At 32.2% G+C, this 17,688-nt stretch overlaps 2 protein-coding genes across 3 annotated transcripts; one reads left to right on the forward strand and one right to left on the reverse strand.

The window, feature by feature from the left end:
* Window positions 1-439: 439 nt before the first annotated feature.
* Window positions 440-3,352, forward strand: LOC101512345 (pentatricopeptide repeat-containing protein At3g06430, chloroplastic). Its single transcript, XM_004508033.4, has 2 exons — window positions 440-942; window positions 1,808-3,352. Exons 1-2 carry the CDS (start codon window positions 577-579, stop codon window positions 2,939-2,941), a joined length of 1,500 nt encoding a protein of 499 aa, XP_004508090.1. The 5' UTR covers window positions 440-576; the 3' UTR covers window positions 2,942-3,352.
* A 218-nt stretch (window positions 3,353-3,570) lies between these two features.
* LOC101512674 (pleiotropic drug resistance protein 3-like) lies at window positions 3,571-12,985 on the reverse strand. Of its 2 annotated transcripts, none has more exons than XM_004508034.4 (24): window positions 12,362-12,985; window positions 11,861-11,984; window positions 11,304-11,389; window positions 11,044-11,128; window positions 10,414-10,573; window positions 10,246-10,322; window positions 10,113-10,166; window positions 9,903-9,993; window positions 9,078-9,379; window positions 8,489-8,770; window positions 8,074-8,387; window positions 7,829-7,989; window positions 7,639-7,742; window positions 7,398-7,551; window positions 7,166-7,306; window positions 7,000-7,073; window positions 6,587-6,919; window positions 6,199-6,492; window positions 6,006-6,089; window positions 5,733-5,866; window positions 5,350-5,577; window positions 4,864-5,035; window positions 4,520-4,774; window positions 3,571-4,084 (listed from the first exon to the last, which is right to left on the reverse strand). In XM_004508034.4, exons 1-24 carry the CDS (start codon window positions 12,688-12,690, stop codon window positions 3,818-3,820), a joined length of 4,305 nt encoding a protein of 1,434 aa, XP_004508091.1. In that variant the 5' UTR covers window positions 12,691-12,985; the 3' UTR covers window positions 3,571-3,817. The 2 variants fall into 2 exon arrangements, with proteins under 2 accessions (XP_004508091.1, XP_004508092.1); XM_004508035.4 differs by having other exon boundaries at window positions 6,199-6,489; window positions 12,362-12,984.
* Window positions 12,986-17,688: the final 4,703 nt, after the last annotated feature.

Here is a 17,688-nt window from a genome sequence, read left to right on the forward strand (position 1 = left end):
TAGTCCTTGAAATAACCCTATTATTATGCTAAGCTAACTAGATAAACCCAACCACCATCCCAAAGGTTTTTGCCTTTTTTCTTTTTTAAAAGAAAGATTCCTGATTTTTTCTAACAATTAGAAATTTATAGAAAAAAACTTATTTAGCCCAAATTAATGAGAGATCTCTTAATATTCCAAAATTCAATTAAAAAGATTGATCCAAAATATTTTATATGTAGAGTTTTAAAATTCACATTAATCTAACACATCATTACATTTACCTGATACATTATTAATTAAAAGGATAAATTTTACAGACAGAGTAATTAGTCTCTCCTTTAAAATTGTCACGCCTAATTTGTGTATTAAATTTTGTCCATACTTGAAATTGTGCGTCTTTAGTCAATTTTTGATAAACAAAAAATTAATAAAAATAAACCCTAAAACCCTTTATCAACTTACCAAATAAGTCCATGAAAAATGTAAAAATATCATGACTTTGATTTCAATCAAATGTTAAAACCTTTGTTGATGAATTGAAATTCATACTCATTCCAGTGTGGCATTAAATGCTAAGCTGTTGAATCTATAGATATGGCTTCCCTCTCTCTCACATTCTCTTCTTCAATCGCTCCCTCTCCAATTTCTCCACACAAATTCAACAAAACCCGCAACCCTAAACCCAAAGTTCCAATTTTTCCCATTACCCGTTTCGCAATTTCATCTCCACCTTCTGCATCTGCTTCTAATTCCTCCTCAGTTGTCAAAAAGAAACACTGGAAACAGGGTGAGTTTCCTGGTTTTTCCGAAACATCGTTACCTGGGAGTACGAAGAGGAGTCCCATTAAAAACCTCAAGAAAAAATTGGACAGAAAGAACGATGCTAAAGCATGGGTTAACACTGTTACTGAAGCCTTATCTGAATGCATTGACAAGAAGCAATGGCTTCAAGCTCTTCAGGTATCTCTCTTTCTTACTTTTGCTGTTAAATTCAATACTTTGTTATGTCTCACTGTTTCAAATTCAGGGTTTTTACTTTTAGGCTATATTTGGATAAGCAGCTTAATTAAGCGCTTATCATACAAGTGGTTGGTCCTATTTGGATAAGTAGCTAAGTAGATTAAAGACCCCTTTGTTACAATTTTTTCATATAATCACTTTTAGGAGCTTTCTTAAGTTTGTTATCACGTTTGAAAAAAAATCAGAAAATGAAAATAATCTAAAAACTGCTTAAATGAGAATCCATTTTGAGTAGATTTTCATAAAAATCATTTTTTATAATTGATTTTTTTAAATAAAGTGATTTTCATTATGCTGGACAACAAAAACAACTTCCTTTTTTTAAAAAATCTCTAAATTATTGAATGTCAAAATCACTTATTTTATAATCGTAACAAACGAGCCCTAATTAAACGCTTATCACATAAGTGCTAATGTATTTGCTATTTTTATGACAAAACATAAAATAAAGGCGAATTGTTTTCAGATAAGCTATACATGGTTTTTATAAATTATCATGGAGAGCTTATGGAAATAAGGTGTAAACAAAATCTTAATCGGTTTCACAGGTGCTTATGCCATTAGATTAGTTCAAATTTAGCAAAAAGTTAAAATAAGGACAAAATATTTTCATAAACTATCCTAGAGAGGTTTTGGAAATAAATTATTTATGCATGTATATAAATTCAAATAAGTCAATCCAAAGCATGCTATTATTCTTATATGGCTTGCGTTTCTGTTAAGAGTTCTAATGTATTTGTAGTATGGTTTGGATGATACTACATTGTTAAATTCCAATTGTTCTTTTACTTATTCATAAGCGCAGACATTTGACATGCTCAGAGAACAATCCTTTTACCAACCCAGAGAAGGGACTTACATGAAACTCATTGTGCTACTTGGAAGATCCAGTCAACCCCATCGTGCCCGTCAGCTTTTTACCACAATGATTGAAGAGGGTTGTGATCCTACTCCTGAACTATACACGGCGTTACTTGCTGCATATTGCAGGAGCAACATGATTGATGAGGCGCTTTCAATTCTTAATGAGATGAAGAATCATCCTCTTTGTCAGCCTGATGTTTTCACTTACAGTACGCTGATAAAAGTCTGTGTGGATGCCTTTAAATTCGAATTGGTTGAGTTGATGTATGAAGAAATGGCTCAAAGATCCATCATGCCTAACACTGTCACGCAGAACATTGTTTTGAGTGGTTATGGCAAGGCAGGGATGTTTGATCAGATGGAGAAAGTACTGTCAAGTATGCTGCAGAGCACTAGTTGCAAGCCTGATGTTTGGACAATGAACACAATCATTAGTGTCTTTGGTAATATGGGTCAGATTGATATGATGGAGAAATGGTATGAAAAGTTCCGTAATTTCGGAATAGAACCAGAAACACGCACTTTTAATATCTTGATTGGTGCGTATGGAAAGAAAAGAATGTACGACAAAATGTCGTCTGTTATGGAGTATATGCGGAAGTTGCAATTTCCATGGACCACGTCTACTTATAACAATGTGATTGACGCATTTGCTGATGCAGGTGATGCTAAAAACATGGAGTATACATTTAATCAGATGCGTTCTGAAGGTATGAGAGCAGATACCAAGACATTCTGCTGCCTTATCAACGGCTTTGCAAATGCAGGCCTCTTTCATAAAGTGATTAGCAGTGTTCACTTGGCTGCGAAGCTTGAGACACCTGAGAACACTGCGTTTTATAATGCAGTCTTATCTGCATGCGCAAAGGCAGAGGATTTGATGGAAATGGAGAGAGTTTTCAAGCGTATGAAAGATAACCAATGTCAACCGGACAACACAACATACTCGATCATGGTCAAGGCATATAGAAAGCAGGGTATGAGTGACAAGATATATTATCTGGAGCAAGAAAAGCAGACGATGATAACCGATGATAAGATAGTGAACCAGCCTGAGGATGAACTCTTTAGTTGATTTGTGGATTATAGTCCAGAGTATTGCTAGTACATCTGTTTTCTTCAGTCTCCTCCATCTGTCATGAGCAGCTGTTTAATTTTGTTTTGGCATGGAAGAGAGTGACTAGCTGCCGGGTTGCATTTCCAGCTTCATTTTTCATGATGAATGACAGCAACTCCTGCCTAACTTCTACATTTTTGTAGTTGTAAAGTTGAATTTATTTTTTACATCCATTTAACTTACAGAAAATAAATTTAAACATCTGCATTTTTTAGTGTACAGGGTTCATGAACTGATAACTGACTTTAGTAGTGTCTAAAATTATAGGGCACCAACTATACTTGTGCTCTTACTTTTGTAATTTACGTAATTGTATGATATATCTGGATGATGGCTTATAGTTTAGTTTTATAAACGTGATTCACCGTAGATCTTTTCGACACTGCCCATACTAAAATTTGCCATCTTTTGCCATCTTTTGTAAACTCAAGTTTTCAAATACTTTCTAAACAAGAAAATTGTATATATCAAATAATTACTAGAAGTGTTTCGATGCATATATCATGTAATCATAAAAAGTGCCTCAATGTTTGTAGATCCAATAATGCTAAACAAATCTTAATAATTCCAAACTACAATAAAATGATTCATAATAAACCAAATTCCGAAATACCAATTAAAAAATAAACAATTTCAAATCAAATCCCAAAACAAATTATAATATATCCCAATCTACATCATTTACTACAAAAAACAAAACAAAAAATGTATATGATATATAAACAATTGCTAGAGAGGTTTTGCTCATTGATGTTGCCTTGTGTATTCCTATATTTCTATACATAAAAAATGTAGCCAACATATGCAGAAGAAGCAATCTGCAATATCCGTTTTCTATCTCTTTTGGTAATTTATTTTCCCTATGCAATAGGCAAAGAGAGAGGCATAAATAATTGGGTAAGCAATGAGCACCACAGCCACAACGCTTAATCTGTCATGTCTGAATCCATAGTAATCCTTTAGAAAGGAACCGACAGGTTTTTTGTCTCCAAATATGAGTATTTCTTTGTCCATGTCTCCATATTGTGAAGTTAGGAGGCCATTCAAGGACCATGCTGTAGGGCAGATCCAGTAGCACCAAACCCACCATTTAGGAATTTTCTGCACATAATAAACATAGTTACTTAACTATATATATAATCCTAATTGCTACAGAAAATGGACACTCACACTGCCTCCCCCAATCAAACACATGAATTAGTTTCTGGGCGCATGTTTGGTTTCATTGTTGTGAGAGACATACATGATTTTAAGCTTTTGTCTTTCATTGTAAATTTTGTGCCTAAATTTTTTCGTTCAACTCATATTGATGTGACTAAATTCAAACATAAAACACTTTACTTTCAATTCGCATTCAACTAAAATTAGTACCATATTAATAAATTTTTCGCATCGTAAAACTAAACACATTATTCAAGATGCAGCTATGCATGATTTTGTTAGATCAAAACATAATCAAGCCACAACTTCAGGTCCTTATGAAACTATAAAGACTAAACTATGACAAAGAAATTTGTGGAGATGAAGGAGACTTACAGGTCCTGGCATGAGGAATCCAGAAAAGAGATTGAATATGGTGTAGACTGCAGTTGACAATACAGAAGCTAGATCCAGATTTAAGCTTAATGACATTATCAGCATTCCAAGATACACAAAGTATAAAAATGTGCAGAATGTGGTGTAGAAGTACCAAAACACCTTCTGAACTGACCAATGGAAACCTATCATTGGATATGTGATAGCCACATATAAAATTGCTTGCACTAAGATATATGGTATTTCAATAGCCACCTGCATAAAAAGTAAAAATCATTGATTATAACATTATTACTGGTTTTATAAATAAATGCAACTTGAATTAGCTTTAAGAAGCATCAAACCTGTGCAAACGAATAAGCCATGGAAGAATACATTCCTGCAAATTTTTCTCGGTACAAGACACTGCGCTCAGTTGCCACATATGGTAGAATTGTTGAACAGTAATTTATGCCCAAGAATATTACAGCAATATACATTGATCCAAACACATTGAACAAATCCTGCTGAGTGTTTCTTTAACCATAGAAAAAGCAATGTGTCAGTACTTTATTCATCGGTACTTTCGAGTTAAACTTTACTCTAGAATCCTGCCAACACTGAGAAATGTTGTCTGCACCATTCAATGCAAGAGAAATGGCATGGCAGTTATATGAAGAATGTTTTCTTCTGATTATGGATAATACGTTATCAATAATACCAGATGTCTTATGTTTTCAAAGTGTACTAATAAGGCATACTTTCCTTCATTTAATATACATATATTTATTTACAAGATTTAAATTAATGAATTTGATTTTTGTGCAAATTTTGTGTATAAGTGAACTTACATTTCATTCCCTTTTTGCCAAAATACGGCCCCAAATAGTATTGCTGCAACAATCATGAACACGAATCGTATTAAGTTGTACTCGGGACTTCTCCAATAGGACAAGTGTTGCTTCCATAGGCATGCCATAAACTGCCCCACGTTATTTTGCGGGAAGCGAGTGGAAAAATGCAAGTCTTTTGAACCTGGTGCTGGTTCACTTAACTGTCTCACCAATTCAAGTGTATCCCTAAAAATAGAAATAGTAATTCAAAACATGAGATAAGTGCTCTTTCAAATCACTTTCATTACATCTGAAACCACTCAGTACACATAAAACATAAAAAACAAGAAGTTTGTTTGTTTTTTTGTGTAAAAATGAATGACAATTAACTAGATGCTCACTGGTGAAGGTGCGACTCTTTAAATATAATTGAAAAATCTATTTTAAGTTCATCTTCTACGGCTGCAGAGGTAGCTTCCAACATCCAAGTTGCAGGATTATAATTGTCCTTGATCTTTGGAACTCCCGGTATACTCTGATTGACAGTTAAGTTAATTAGGTATCGTCTTTTGTCACACACATCGCAAGAAAAAAACTTTAGCAAATAAGATGATCATATATGGATCTTCCCAGAATCTAAAATACTATTTACTTTTTTGTGGGTTTGAGCATACCTGAAAATATTCAATCAGCCTACTTGAATGATGGCCTAGCATTCCATTATAAATTATCTTTCCTCCAGATTTCATTAGAATCAACTGCATAAAAATAAAAATAAAAACTCATTTTATTTGTTGATCTATATGTTTTCTGTGTAATAAAAGCTGTGATTTCACAAATATATCAACAGAAGGCATTTTTTACTACCTCATCAAAAGTCTCAAATATATCGATGCTTGGCTGATGTATAGTGCAAACCGTGGTTCTACCAGTGCCAACAACATTCTTCACTGCACGCATAACAACTGCAGCAGCTCGTGCATCCAAACCTGATGTAGGTTCATCCATAAAAATTATAGACGGATTGGATACAAGCTCCACCGCAATGGTTAGTCTTTTACGTTGCTCTGTTGATAAGCCACTTTGGCCAGGGATGCCAACTAAACTATCCTTTATATCATCAAGTTCAATTGTTTCAAGAACTTCTTCAACAAACTTCTGCTGAGTAGATTAGATACACAGAAAAAGTTTAAAAAAAATAAACATCTTAATGTGAAAATGACAAACCATGGTTCAAGAAATAAGAATTTCATACCCCTTTTTTAGCCGAATCAATCTCCTTTGGCAACCGCAACCAAGCCGAGTATCTGACAGATTCTTCGACTGTTATATATGGAGAATGTATGTCATTCTGCTCACAATAACCTGAAACTCTTTCGAATGTCTTTTGCACTTTAGGGTACCCTCCAATTCTTATATCTCCTTCAATGATACCTCCAGTTTTTCTTCCTGAAAGGACATCCATGAGTGTTGTCTTCCCTGCTCCACTGACTCCCATTAGCGCAGTAAGAATTCCTGGCCTAAAGGCTCCCGTGATATCACATAGCAATTGTAGGTTTTTCTCATTGGAACCGTGTTTTTTCATCTCCTGCACATAAGGACAGTTAACTTTATTAATTGACAAAATACTGGACATCCTTAAAAGAGTTTAGGATGATTGAATATTACCGGAGGAGTGTCGACAAAATACTGGACATCCTTAAAAGCTATTGACAGTGGCTCAAAGGGCAAGACCATTTTCCCTGTATAACCAATCATGCAAAAGAGTTTACTATCTGTATGAAAGAAAGAATTCATCCTCTAGATAATTTTCCATAAAAGTAGCTTTGTTCACCTGTGCTTTGAGTTTCCTTTGATGTGTGGCTAATATCAACTGCAACTGACTTATTTTTTAATTCAACTTCATTGCTTCTTTCTCCTCCTTTTAGTTGAGGCAGCCTCTTTTTTGAAACTAAAGCTCGAGATTGCTTAGGCTCTGAATGCATTTCCCACAAAAAAAAACAGTGGATTGAGTAAAATGATTGTTTGATATTTTTTTTCTTTGTAATAACTTGGAAAGGACTTACCTTTTAAGTATGTCAATGCTAAGATAAATAGAATGTCAAATACTACAGCGAAACCGAGTAAAGCTCCAATTGATATCCAGTAGAAGTTGCTATCGAAGTCTAAACCATGACTCTTGAGTACCTCCCTTCCAATGGTGATGTTTCCCTCTTGAATCTAAATAATGATAAAAAAATATTGATATAGATATATAAATTATACAATGAACTATCGTGAAGCCAAATAATTTATCTTAGAAGATACCTTCTGCCAGCGAGGAGCGAGAAATTCATTGAGTGTGATTCCTATTTCTCCATATGACATGGGAGAAAGCCAGAATCCCCACCTCAACCACTTTGGTAATGATGCTGCAGAGAACAAATAAACTCCATCAGTAACTTAGTAATTAGTACCACATTACATGTTATAACTAAGAATATATAAAGCAGCTTACGTCGAGGAATAATAAATCCTCCAAACAAGAACATGAGTACCAAGACCAAGGAACCAACAGTTGTAGCTGCAACATCAGTTTTAAAAACTGCGGCAAGGGAACGACACATGGAGGTTGACGACATATGAAGAGTGATAAGCAAAAGGAACATTCGGAGGAACCTGGTCCATTAAAAAATATATATAAGTACAAACTTGTAATAAAAAAAGAGAAAAGTTTGGTTTCTTCATACACAAGTTACATGCCTTGTTATTTCTGGGCTGTATCCTATAACATAATATGTTATTGATGTCCAAACAAGAGCATCAAGAACTGAAAATGGAATCTTTAGAATGGAAGCTGGAAGACAGTAAGCCCAAGCTGGATATAGATAGAACGCTTTCTGCTTATAAACAACGGGGAGTCTAGTAATCGTCATGATCAACTCGGCAACTCCATTCGTCATGAGGCGTACGAGTGTATAATACAATGAACCTAATAAATAGTTTGATCCTAACAAATCTATATCGAGCTGAGTGCGCAAGAAGACCGTCATTGTTATGATTGCAGTGAGTGTAAGCTGCAAAATAAGGGGGGAAAAGAAACAAGTTAGATTGAAGTAACTGATTTTGAAATGTTAAAGTACCACTTAGCTGAGTTGAACTTGAACTTGATAGTAACCTGCACAGTTTTGAATATATAGATAAACGAGTTTCGTTTCATGAGAAGAACCTCCCTCTTCATACAAGCTTTAAACAAACCCCATTTTCCTAAGGAGTACTTGCTATATGATAAAGAACTTTTATGGGATTGAGATTTATCATATGGCTGTGAGAGCTCATCATCTAACATTCTTCCCCAGTAACTTGTTTTGAAGATCTGAGAGAACTCATCCACTGAAACATAACTGTAAGGAATATCTGTGCGGTACCAGTATTGCCTTTGATCCTTCTTAGAGGTTACCTGCACATGCATGAAATTTATGACTTGTGAGACTAAGGGTCTGTTTGGATTGACTTATTTGAGCTTATCTACTAGTATAAGCACTTGTGAGACTGTTTAGAAGAGCTTATAAATTATTTACATAAACTATTCAGGATAGTTTATGAAAACGGTTATATCTATATATGAAAACAGATTGACTTTATTTTATCTTTTGTTATATAAATAGCTTATACATAAGTACAACTTATATAACACTTGAGCTTTGGCTCAGTTGTATCCTTTCTGAGTACTCAACAAAGTTAAGGGACACAGTTTCTATTCCTACCTCTTGAAGAAAGTCTGCCACTCCTTTTCTTTCCGGGCACCAGAAACCGCAATCCTTAAAGAATTGGAGTGCTTGACTGCGGGGGCCATGGTATACTATCTTCCCCTCTGCCATTAATATTAGATCATCAAATAACTCAAAGGTTTCTGGTGCTGGTTGGAGGAGAGAAAGCACTGCTGTTGCATCTGTTAGGTGCGCCAATTGCTGGAGACATGTAACTATTTGAAAAGTAGTGGAGCTGTCTAAGCCAGTTGATATTTCATCCATAAAAAGTGCTTTTATAGGACCTACAATCATCTCTCCTGCAATATTATTTGGAAAAAATCTTTAAATGTACATAAAAAGGAGAAAATATCTATAGAGATATTTAGTATATTTGCAACCCAACCACAAGTCTCAACAACAACAATCAAGCCTTATCCGAATAAGTAGATGGATCAAACGACGTCATAATGTTTTGTCATATATCAAATTATCATTATCATATCTCTATCCAACTCATTAATCTCTAAGTCTTTATTAATAGTTTCTTTTAAAGTTTTTCTAGATCTTCATCTGCCTCTAGTGAGTTGACTACCCTTCATCTGATCTACTCTTCTTACTACAGAATCTGCATATCTCCTATCTACATGTCCAAACCACCTAAGCCGAGTTTACCACAAGTCTCACTAGCCTTAATTTTCACTGCTCTAGTAAAGAGGTGAAGGCTTCTAATGTATGTTCGGCTAACAGAAGTTCTTACAAATTACAAGGACATTATTGAGTCCTGAATTTTTGCATTTGTAACAAAATGACAAAGAAAACATAATTTAATTTTCAAGATACCTGTAGTTAGTCTTTTCTTCTGTCCACCTGAAATGCCTCTATCTAGTGCATCTCCAATCAGTGTGTCAGCACAGATATCCAATCCGAGTATCTAAGATATCAAAAGTTTGAATTCACATTTATAAAAAAAAAATAGAAATATCTCAATTCTCAAGTGGGCCATTCAGTACTTGTGTGCTATTTACTCAACCCTGCTTGAAGCAGATGTACCTTTAAAACATATTCTGTTTGAAGATTTTCGCTTTGTCCTTCAACTGAAATAGCCTGCAAAAGTCTGTGTTATTTTCTTTGTCAAATGGTTTCTTTCTAATTATGACATATAAGTTAACCTTACTACATTTACCTTCATATAGGTATCAATATCCGGGTCAGGGAAGATTCCTTGTTCTTTTTCTTTCCGGGTGATTTCAGCCATTATATCTGAATACAAAGGATTTGTATGAATGCCGACTGGTATTTTGTAAGTTAGAATTATGTGGATAATCTAGGATGAATAAGCAATAAAGCTTACCAGCTCTGCTTCCGACCCCCTGACATCGTGCCGAGAAGTCAATTGTTTCCCTCACTGTCATCTCAGGAATGTGCAGGTCATACTGACTTATATAAGCTGCTGTTTTTTGAGGAACAAATTCATCTAGCTTGTGACCATTGAAAGAGACTTCTCCAGAAACCTAAAGATATGCAAAAAGGTAGGGATATTGTTAGTTAGAACAACAACCCCGGTTCAAAAGAAACAGATATGAAAAAACGCAAACAACGAACCAACAAGATTTGATTACGAAGTTCAACCAGTTGTGTTTGAGTCTCTAACTGCAGAGCAGCTACAGTGCATTCCTATTATTCAAGCTTAGGATATCATATTACTAACTTGTGTTTAAATACTATAGTCTAATTTATAAGGTTACCCCTGAACCGTATTCCCCGCACCCCTTAGTCGCAGCCCAACAAACGAATGGGGCAACTTATTAGTAAACTATGAACCATACCCACCAGATATCATGGGGACTGTAGTATATAGAAATTCAGCTTGCACAATGCCTTGCATTAATAGGCATAATAATCTTGATTGATTTTTGAGTTATTAATCACTTGAACTCAATGACTTTGTTGATTAACTTAATACTGTATTTCAAACACTGACCTTAAGAGATTGCTCTAGTTTTCCAGCGAGCGCCATTAGCAAGGTAGTTTTACCACAGCCAGGTGGACCAAGAAGTAGAGTAAGCCTGCATTAAGAAGAACCTTCTTTGACGACTTAACATTTAGAAATCTGGTCCTATTTTTTGTAAGCTTCATCATTTGTTTTTTGGTCATAAATAACTAGGTCGTCACATGTTCTAAAGTCGCATGATTTTTTCTTCTGTTATAAAGTGACATATGTTTGTGACATTATTCACTTACCTTGATGGCTTTATGATGCCACTGACATCATTCAGAATACCCAACTTGGCTTCTTGGGAATTGCATGATATAGTCTTCACTAAATCCTGTTCAAGGGAAAAAATTAGCCCATCTTTGCATGTACAAATAAGGATGGAAATGTTTCTTTGCTTTTTTTCTTAGTTTTATAAAGTTCGTGCCTAATTTTTATTAGTTTGTTAGTTGGGATTATTTAAGATGAGGTGGTAAGTGGTAACATAGGTAGGTTATAATATAAATAGAAAGAGGGGTTGGATAAACAGATGAGCAAATATCTTATAAGGCTGTCTGAGAGAGAGCTTATAGAAACAGTTTAGAACATATCATTTAATTTTTTTCAATTTATTGTTGTAAGCTCTTTAGGATAGTTTTTTTCAACTTATTGTTATAGAAATAGCTTATATATGAATACTTATATGATTAATGTTTATACTATAAGTACTTACTTAAGTTGTTTATCCAAACAGAACCTTGATCATATTACTCATTTGTCATGGTTGGTTCTGGCCAGTTTAGCTTAAAGGAAGAAGCATACTTACTGAAAATAAGCTAGAAAAAGAGTTCCATAGAGTAGGGAGTGGCTTCCCTTGAACAACTTCACATTCTGCTTCTACATTCAAGTTCTTGTACCTCACCTCCACACTAGGTAACTTCACATCCACTCTGTAAACAGCCAATATGTCAATTCTTCAAAATAATAATGTACTAATATAAAATGACTATACTCTAATTATAAAGTACACTCTCTACAAAATCAAAGTGTGAAACAGAAAGAAGTTCTAAACTTTCAATGTTGAGAGACAAACTAGAAATGATAGCCGCACAGTGTTGTCAAAAAAGGGCTAAAGCACTACAATATAATGAAATTTGAACAAAATCGATATTGTTTCGCAATACATTAGTACAAAGTGTTGCCAAATAGAATCACATCAATGTAGTCACAAAGGCTTCATTCATACAAATTGAAAACAAGATAAAAGCTACTCTATCCCAGAACTTAATACCAAAAAAATTGAAATGGATTACAAATAAATATATACCTTTCCATCCTTTCTCTAAGTTTCTGAAGTAGATTAAGGTTATCATTCTCAATATGCTTAATGAGCTTATCAATGAACAAACGCTTATCGACAGCTCCAAGTTTGGTAACATCAACAACCCTTTTACTACTACTTCTTTGCCATCTACTTCCACTCTCTTCCTGAGTGATTTCATCAACAAAAGAAGTTCTAATCCTTTTGAAAGTTGGTAGTTTCTCAATAGCAGCCCATTTAGACTGAAGCTCTTTATCTTCCTCCACAAAAGAATCTGCATCTCTATCAAAGGTCACTACATGACCTTGATTTCTTCCTCTTGGAGTTAACTCCATTGGAATATGAACTAAACTTGTCTTCAAGCAGTTACTTGAGTAGAGCTTTTAAAATCTTAACAATCACAAAAATATATGATGTTAAGAATTGCTAATGATGTTGCAGATTTTGGGGGGGTGCATGAAGGGTCAAAAGCAGCCACCTCTTGAGAGTGACCCTTTGATTGAGAAACAAACCAATTTGGTCATATGTTTGTCAAAATTCATATATGAGAGATGTTTTGTTACATTTACATCTATCTACAACACTGCAAAGGGTTGTTGAAGCTTTCTTTTACTTTGGTTCTTCTCCTTTTCCCTTCAATTGTTTTATAATAGATTAATTTTCATCCATTCAATAAATTTTTTATACTATCAATCATTAAAGTATATATTATTGAAATCAATTTTTTTTATGTCATCAACAAATCATTCAAAGTCATTAATAGTTGCTTTAAGTGTTGACTTTATCAACGTATGTTATGTATAGATAAAGATCAAATTCTCTACTAAATAATTAAGAGATTCAAACATATATCAGTTGTGTCATATGTCAGTGATTCAACAATAAATTTATAGTGATTAATAAATACAACTTAGTTGATAAAAAATTACTATCATTTGAAATGTTTGAAGGTTAGAAGCTGCATTATTTTGCTTTTCTCTATATTTAGTGAGCAATTTTTATGTTTGACACAACAATTTAAACCTACTATTTACACGCAGATACACAAAATTATATATTATTTTATTTACTTTTTATGTGTCCAATGTTCTCTGTAACTTTTTTTTTTCATATGTACATATCAATTAAATATATTTTAATTATAATCTCTTCGTCAATATTCCCTTCATTGACACTGCACACAAAAGTCGTTTTGGTGATTGTTTTTCCCATGAAGCTTTATTTTATTATTATTTTTTAATTCATAATAATATAATTACAAGTATTATCTTTGAACTATGGTTGTTATTAGAAAATTGATCGCTGGTCTGATCATTCTCCTATTAAAAAGAAAGTGACAGACCCAGATTTGTCTCTCCCAAAAGCACTTTGTCTTATTCTTTATTGTATAAAAAATAAAGTTAACTTCAATCTTTAATTTAATCAACTTATTTTATTCTAACTTTTGCCTGTTATGAATTATTAAGCCCAGCTATAAGTTTATTTTTATTGAAAAATACCGAAGATATGATTAGGAAAGAGGAAGGAAATTATTCAAATGATTATATATATCCTATTCAAATAATAACGTTTATGTACCTAAAAAAATGTGATGTTTTTTTCTAATAATTGTTAGATATTTTTGTTCAAGAAAAGATCAATTGTCTACCCTTAATAACGTTTATGTACCCAAAAAGTATGTTTTTTTTAATAACTAAGAGATGTTTTTGTTCAACAAAAGATCAAATATAATTAAAAATTATTTTATTTTTTCTTTGCATAAATACCTTAATACCTTGCCTACCTTTTCTTCTTGAGTAACGCCAAGTTTCATGAGGAAATTCATTTCAAACTCCAGCATGCATTTGTTGAATATTTTATTTTTTTTACGGTTGCATTTGTTGAATGATTAATTATACACATACTTATGCATGTGGACAATTTATTCAAGGTTTGATGGCGGCTGATTGAATAAATATGTACTGAAATAACATGTATTTTGTTTTTGTTTTCTAAATATATGACTCATCTAGATGAGTTTCAAGAATTTGCTGTACTTATAGTCTTAGACCATGTGTAATATTAATGTGAAAGCACGTGATCTACTGTTTCTCTAAATTATGACTGCCAGCCACAAATCAGAACATAAGATTTAAAATAAAAAACCAACGAGGATTGGATTTATTTTAATTGAGGTGAGTCTAATTAAATGAGCATAAAAAAACTTAAATTAATTTAAAACATATTTTACAGTAGTATTGTTTTTTTTACTGGAAAATAAATTTGTAGTATTGTTTTTACTAACCATTATTCTTTTTTCTTATGGTGCACTGACATTGTTCTTGCTATGCTAAATAAGGAATCAATATATAATATTAAAATATCTTAAAGAAGAGTCTAAAGGCATTGGTAATTAGCATTTTCCCAAATTTTTTGTATTTTTCTACTTTTTTCAATATATATATATTAGGGGCCGCAAAAAAAAAATTGGTTACCATTTGTTATTACTTATTTATAAATATTTTTTAGTACAAATTTATTTACAAATCTTATTACATGTCTTAATAACACTTCTACACCATAATAAAACTTAACGGTTTTCTGGTAAAAAAAATTGATTCGGATCGAGATTCATTCATTTTAGATAGAGGCCCACTACTACTTACACGTGTCACTTAAAGAGCACTTAAATGAATCAGCGCTAGATGGTAAAAAGTTCATATGTTGGACCATACAGAATAATATAACAAAGGAACATAATAGTAATTATTATTATGAGATAAAATCATAAAACTTTTTTTAGCTGTTAAATAAATTTTCGATTGTTTTAATATTTAGCGGTATCCAAAATTAAATTTGAATTGCACAATATTTTTAAGGATATAGTAGTATATGTGAAGTATTTATGGAGTACCACCATAACTAACTATGACTTTTCTTCCACAATTTATTCCCTTCAGATCTGTCTTTTTCTTTTAGCCTCCACCAAACACTGTCTCTGGCCCATGCTATTGTTGTCTTGCTTTCGATATGTGTTTTTAATTACTACTTGTTACACCGTTTCTTTTTTTAAAACAACAACTTGTTACACAGTTCTCAATTCAAATTTTCTAATTTATCTTTTTCTTTTTAATATAAAATATCTACTAATTTATCATAGTATTATAGAACACGTGTTAGGAAATATATATAATTGAAATTCAAAGTGTCACAAACGAATATTTGGCATTTTAATTCATCTCCCAAACGAATATATTTTTTTACATTAAACATTTAAAAAATGAAGACTTAAATATCATACTCGCCTATTTAAAATGTAAAGAAGTTGTTTTTAATTTCTACAAAATGAAACTTTTTGTTTTGGTTATGTTATTTATAATTTTTTTTTTTCTATTGACAAATGATTGTATAGTTAATAATTTAATTATTGAGAGACTAAAATCAAAATGAAGAAATGAATTGGGGAATCAAAATTAATGTCAAAATTTATTTTTCACCTTTAAAACTTCATTCTTTTTTTCAAACTTTTATCTTCTTTTGCAAAATTGGTTGTGTTCTGCGAGAAAAATATTGTAGAGTCTTCGACTAAAATTTCGTAACGAGGAGAGTTATTATTAAAATGTGATTGTGAAAAAACTATGTATTTATATATGTACAACACAAATGAAAGCCCACAAAAAAGATTCTGAAAACGTGTTTTTTGGAGTAAGTTTTAATTGTTTTGTTTCAATGCATTGATTTTTTGATATATTTTTGAAAAATTCTGAAGTTAATAATGCACTTCAGCAATTGTTTTTTGAAAAAATTCAGGAGCTTTAATGCACTTGACCGAGATAGATATACTGGCTACCTTATAGTTAATTGTTTTTTGTTTTTGGAAAATTGTGTAGAAGAGTTAATATAATTTTGATTGTGGAGGGTTAATTTTTTTTTTTAGTTTGGAGTTATATATTTTGTGTTATGTTAACTTTTATTTTTATTTTCAACAGTTTTACTAATAGTTTTTGTTTTAAGAAAAACGCACAATATTATTAATTAATTGAGAATTAAAAATTAACTAGTTGTAACTATTTGGTTTGTTAACTAAACAGAAAAATGGTGGATGGTATAGTAGAGACCAAACCAAAAAAGTTTGTATTTTGTAAGGATTAAAATTAAAAAAAAAAATGATTTTACAGAAAATAAAATCCATTTTTGACATTTCACGGGGACGAATTTGATAACTAAGTCAAAAATAAATTACGTTTTGTAAAATCCTAAAAGAATTTTCGATATAAATGAGATATTTTTTGTGTTTCATTACTATTCAATTTCCATTCCATGTGAGCTATCAGTATGTCGCAAAGCACTTCAATGTGCAAATCGTATTCCAATGGGGAACATGTAAAATGATAATTGAAGACACCAAATTGTCGCATGCATTCATCATGAAAAGCACAAAAAAGTATTATATTTTATTAAGTATTTATAATTGTAGAAAACACAACACATCAATTGTTATTGATATTTATAATAGTAGAGAACAACTAAAACAAATTTTTATCTTTTTTTCCATAAATCATACCGTCTTTTTTGGTGAAAAATCATACTATTAAGTGTTAACACAATTTTCCTTTCCCTCCTAATCGTCAATCCAATTGAAATGCAAGAAATTAAAAATGATTATTGGGCTAAGACCAGCCCACTTATGGGCTGTTAACAGGTCCTGACCAAAATGGTTTGCTAGCCCAGCCATATTTTGTTGTTGGGAGATATCACGACTCTTCTTCAATACTTTTTGAGAACATAAAGAGATGACGAAGAAGTTAACACATCACATTTTTTTCAAGATGGTATAGTGACTAGTAAATAAATTGCTTACAGTAAAGTTGTTTAAGTGTAATACTTGACTTGACAACATTTTGTTTTGGCACACACCCGCTACTACTCCAAGATAAATGAGTAAAGATCTTTACAATTTTATCTTTCTATTTCTTCTCTTCATTTCGTTACTATAGTTTTGAAGAATTTTAAAATGTAACAAAATATTCAAGTACACCAAATGTCACATTTTTTCTCTTCATTACTATAGTTTTAAAGAAGATTTTTGAAGTGTAAAAAAGTCCAATAAATGTCACATTATTATATTTTATATTCTTAAAACTTTGATAATAAAAAAATAGAAATAATTCTAAGTCAATATTTTGGCTTAAATAGAACACGTGAAATTTCAACGGTACCTATTATTCATTACACATTTTTGTCCAAAATCACAAATTTTCTGGGGGTGAATTGCATGTGAGTCCATCGATAGAAGTATCATAATTGGATAGAATACTCTTCTTTTTTAAAATGATATAATATTGGGGCATATA

Source organism: Cicer arietinum, chromosome 7 (genome assembly GCF_000331145.2).
Source record: "Cicer arietinum cultivar CDC Frontier isolate Library 1 chromosome 7, Cicar.CDCFrontier_v2.0, whole genome shotgun sequence".
NCBI lineage: Eukaryota > Viridiplantae > Streptophyta > Magnoliopsida > Fabales > Fabaceae > Cicer > Cicer arietinum.

What these genes read in the sequence shown, in the direction of transcription:
- LOC101512345 (XM_004508033.4), top strand. Translation starts at nt 577, where the DNA reads ATGGCTTCCCTCTCTCTCACATTCTCTTCTTCAATCGCTCCCTCTCCA. An exon ending in AATGGCTTCAAGCTCTTCAG is followed by an intron (nt 943 to 1,807) that starts GTATCTCTCTTT and finishes TCATAAGCGCAG; the next exon opens with ACATTTGACATGCTCAGAGA.
- LOC101512674 (XM_004508034.4), bottom strand. Translation starts at nt 12,690, where the DNA reads ATGGAGTTAACTCCAAGAGGAAGAAATCAAGGTCATGTAGTGACCTTT. An exon ending in CTTTTTCTAGCTTATTTTCA is followed by an intron (nt 11,390 to 11,860) that starts GTAAGTATGCTT and finishes TCCCTTGAACAG; the next exon opens with GATTTAGTGAAGACTATATC. An exon ending in ATATATTCAAAACTGTGCAG is followed by an intron (nt 8,388 to 8,488) that starts GTTACTATCAAG and finishes CTTATTTTGCAG; the next exon opens with CTTACACTCACTGCAATCAT.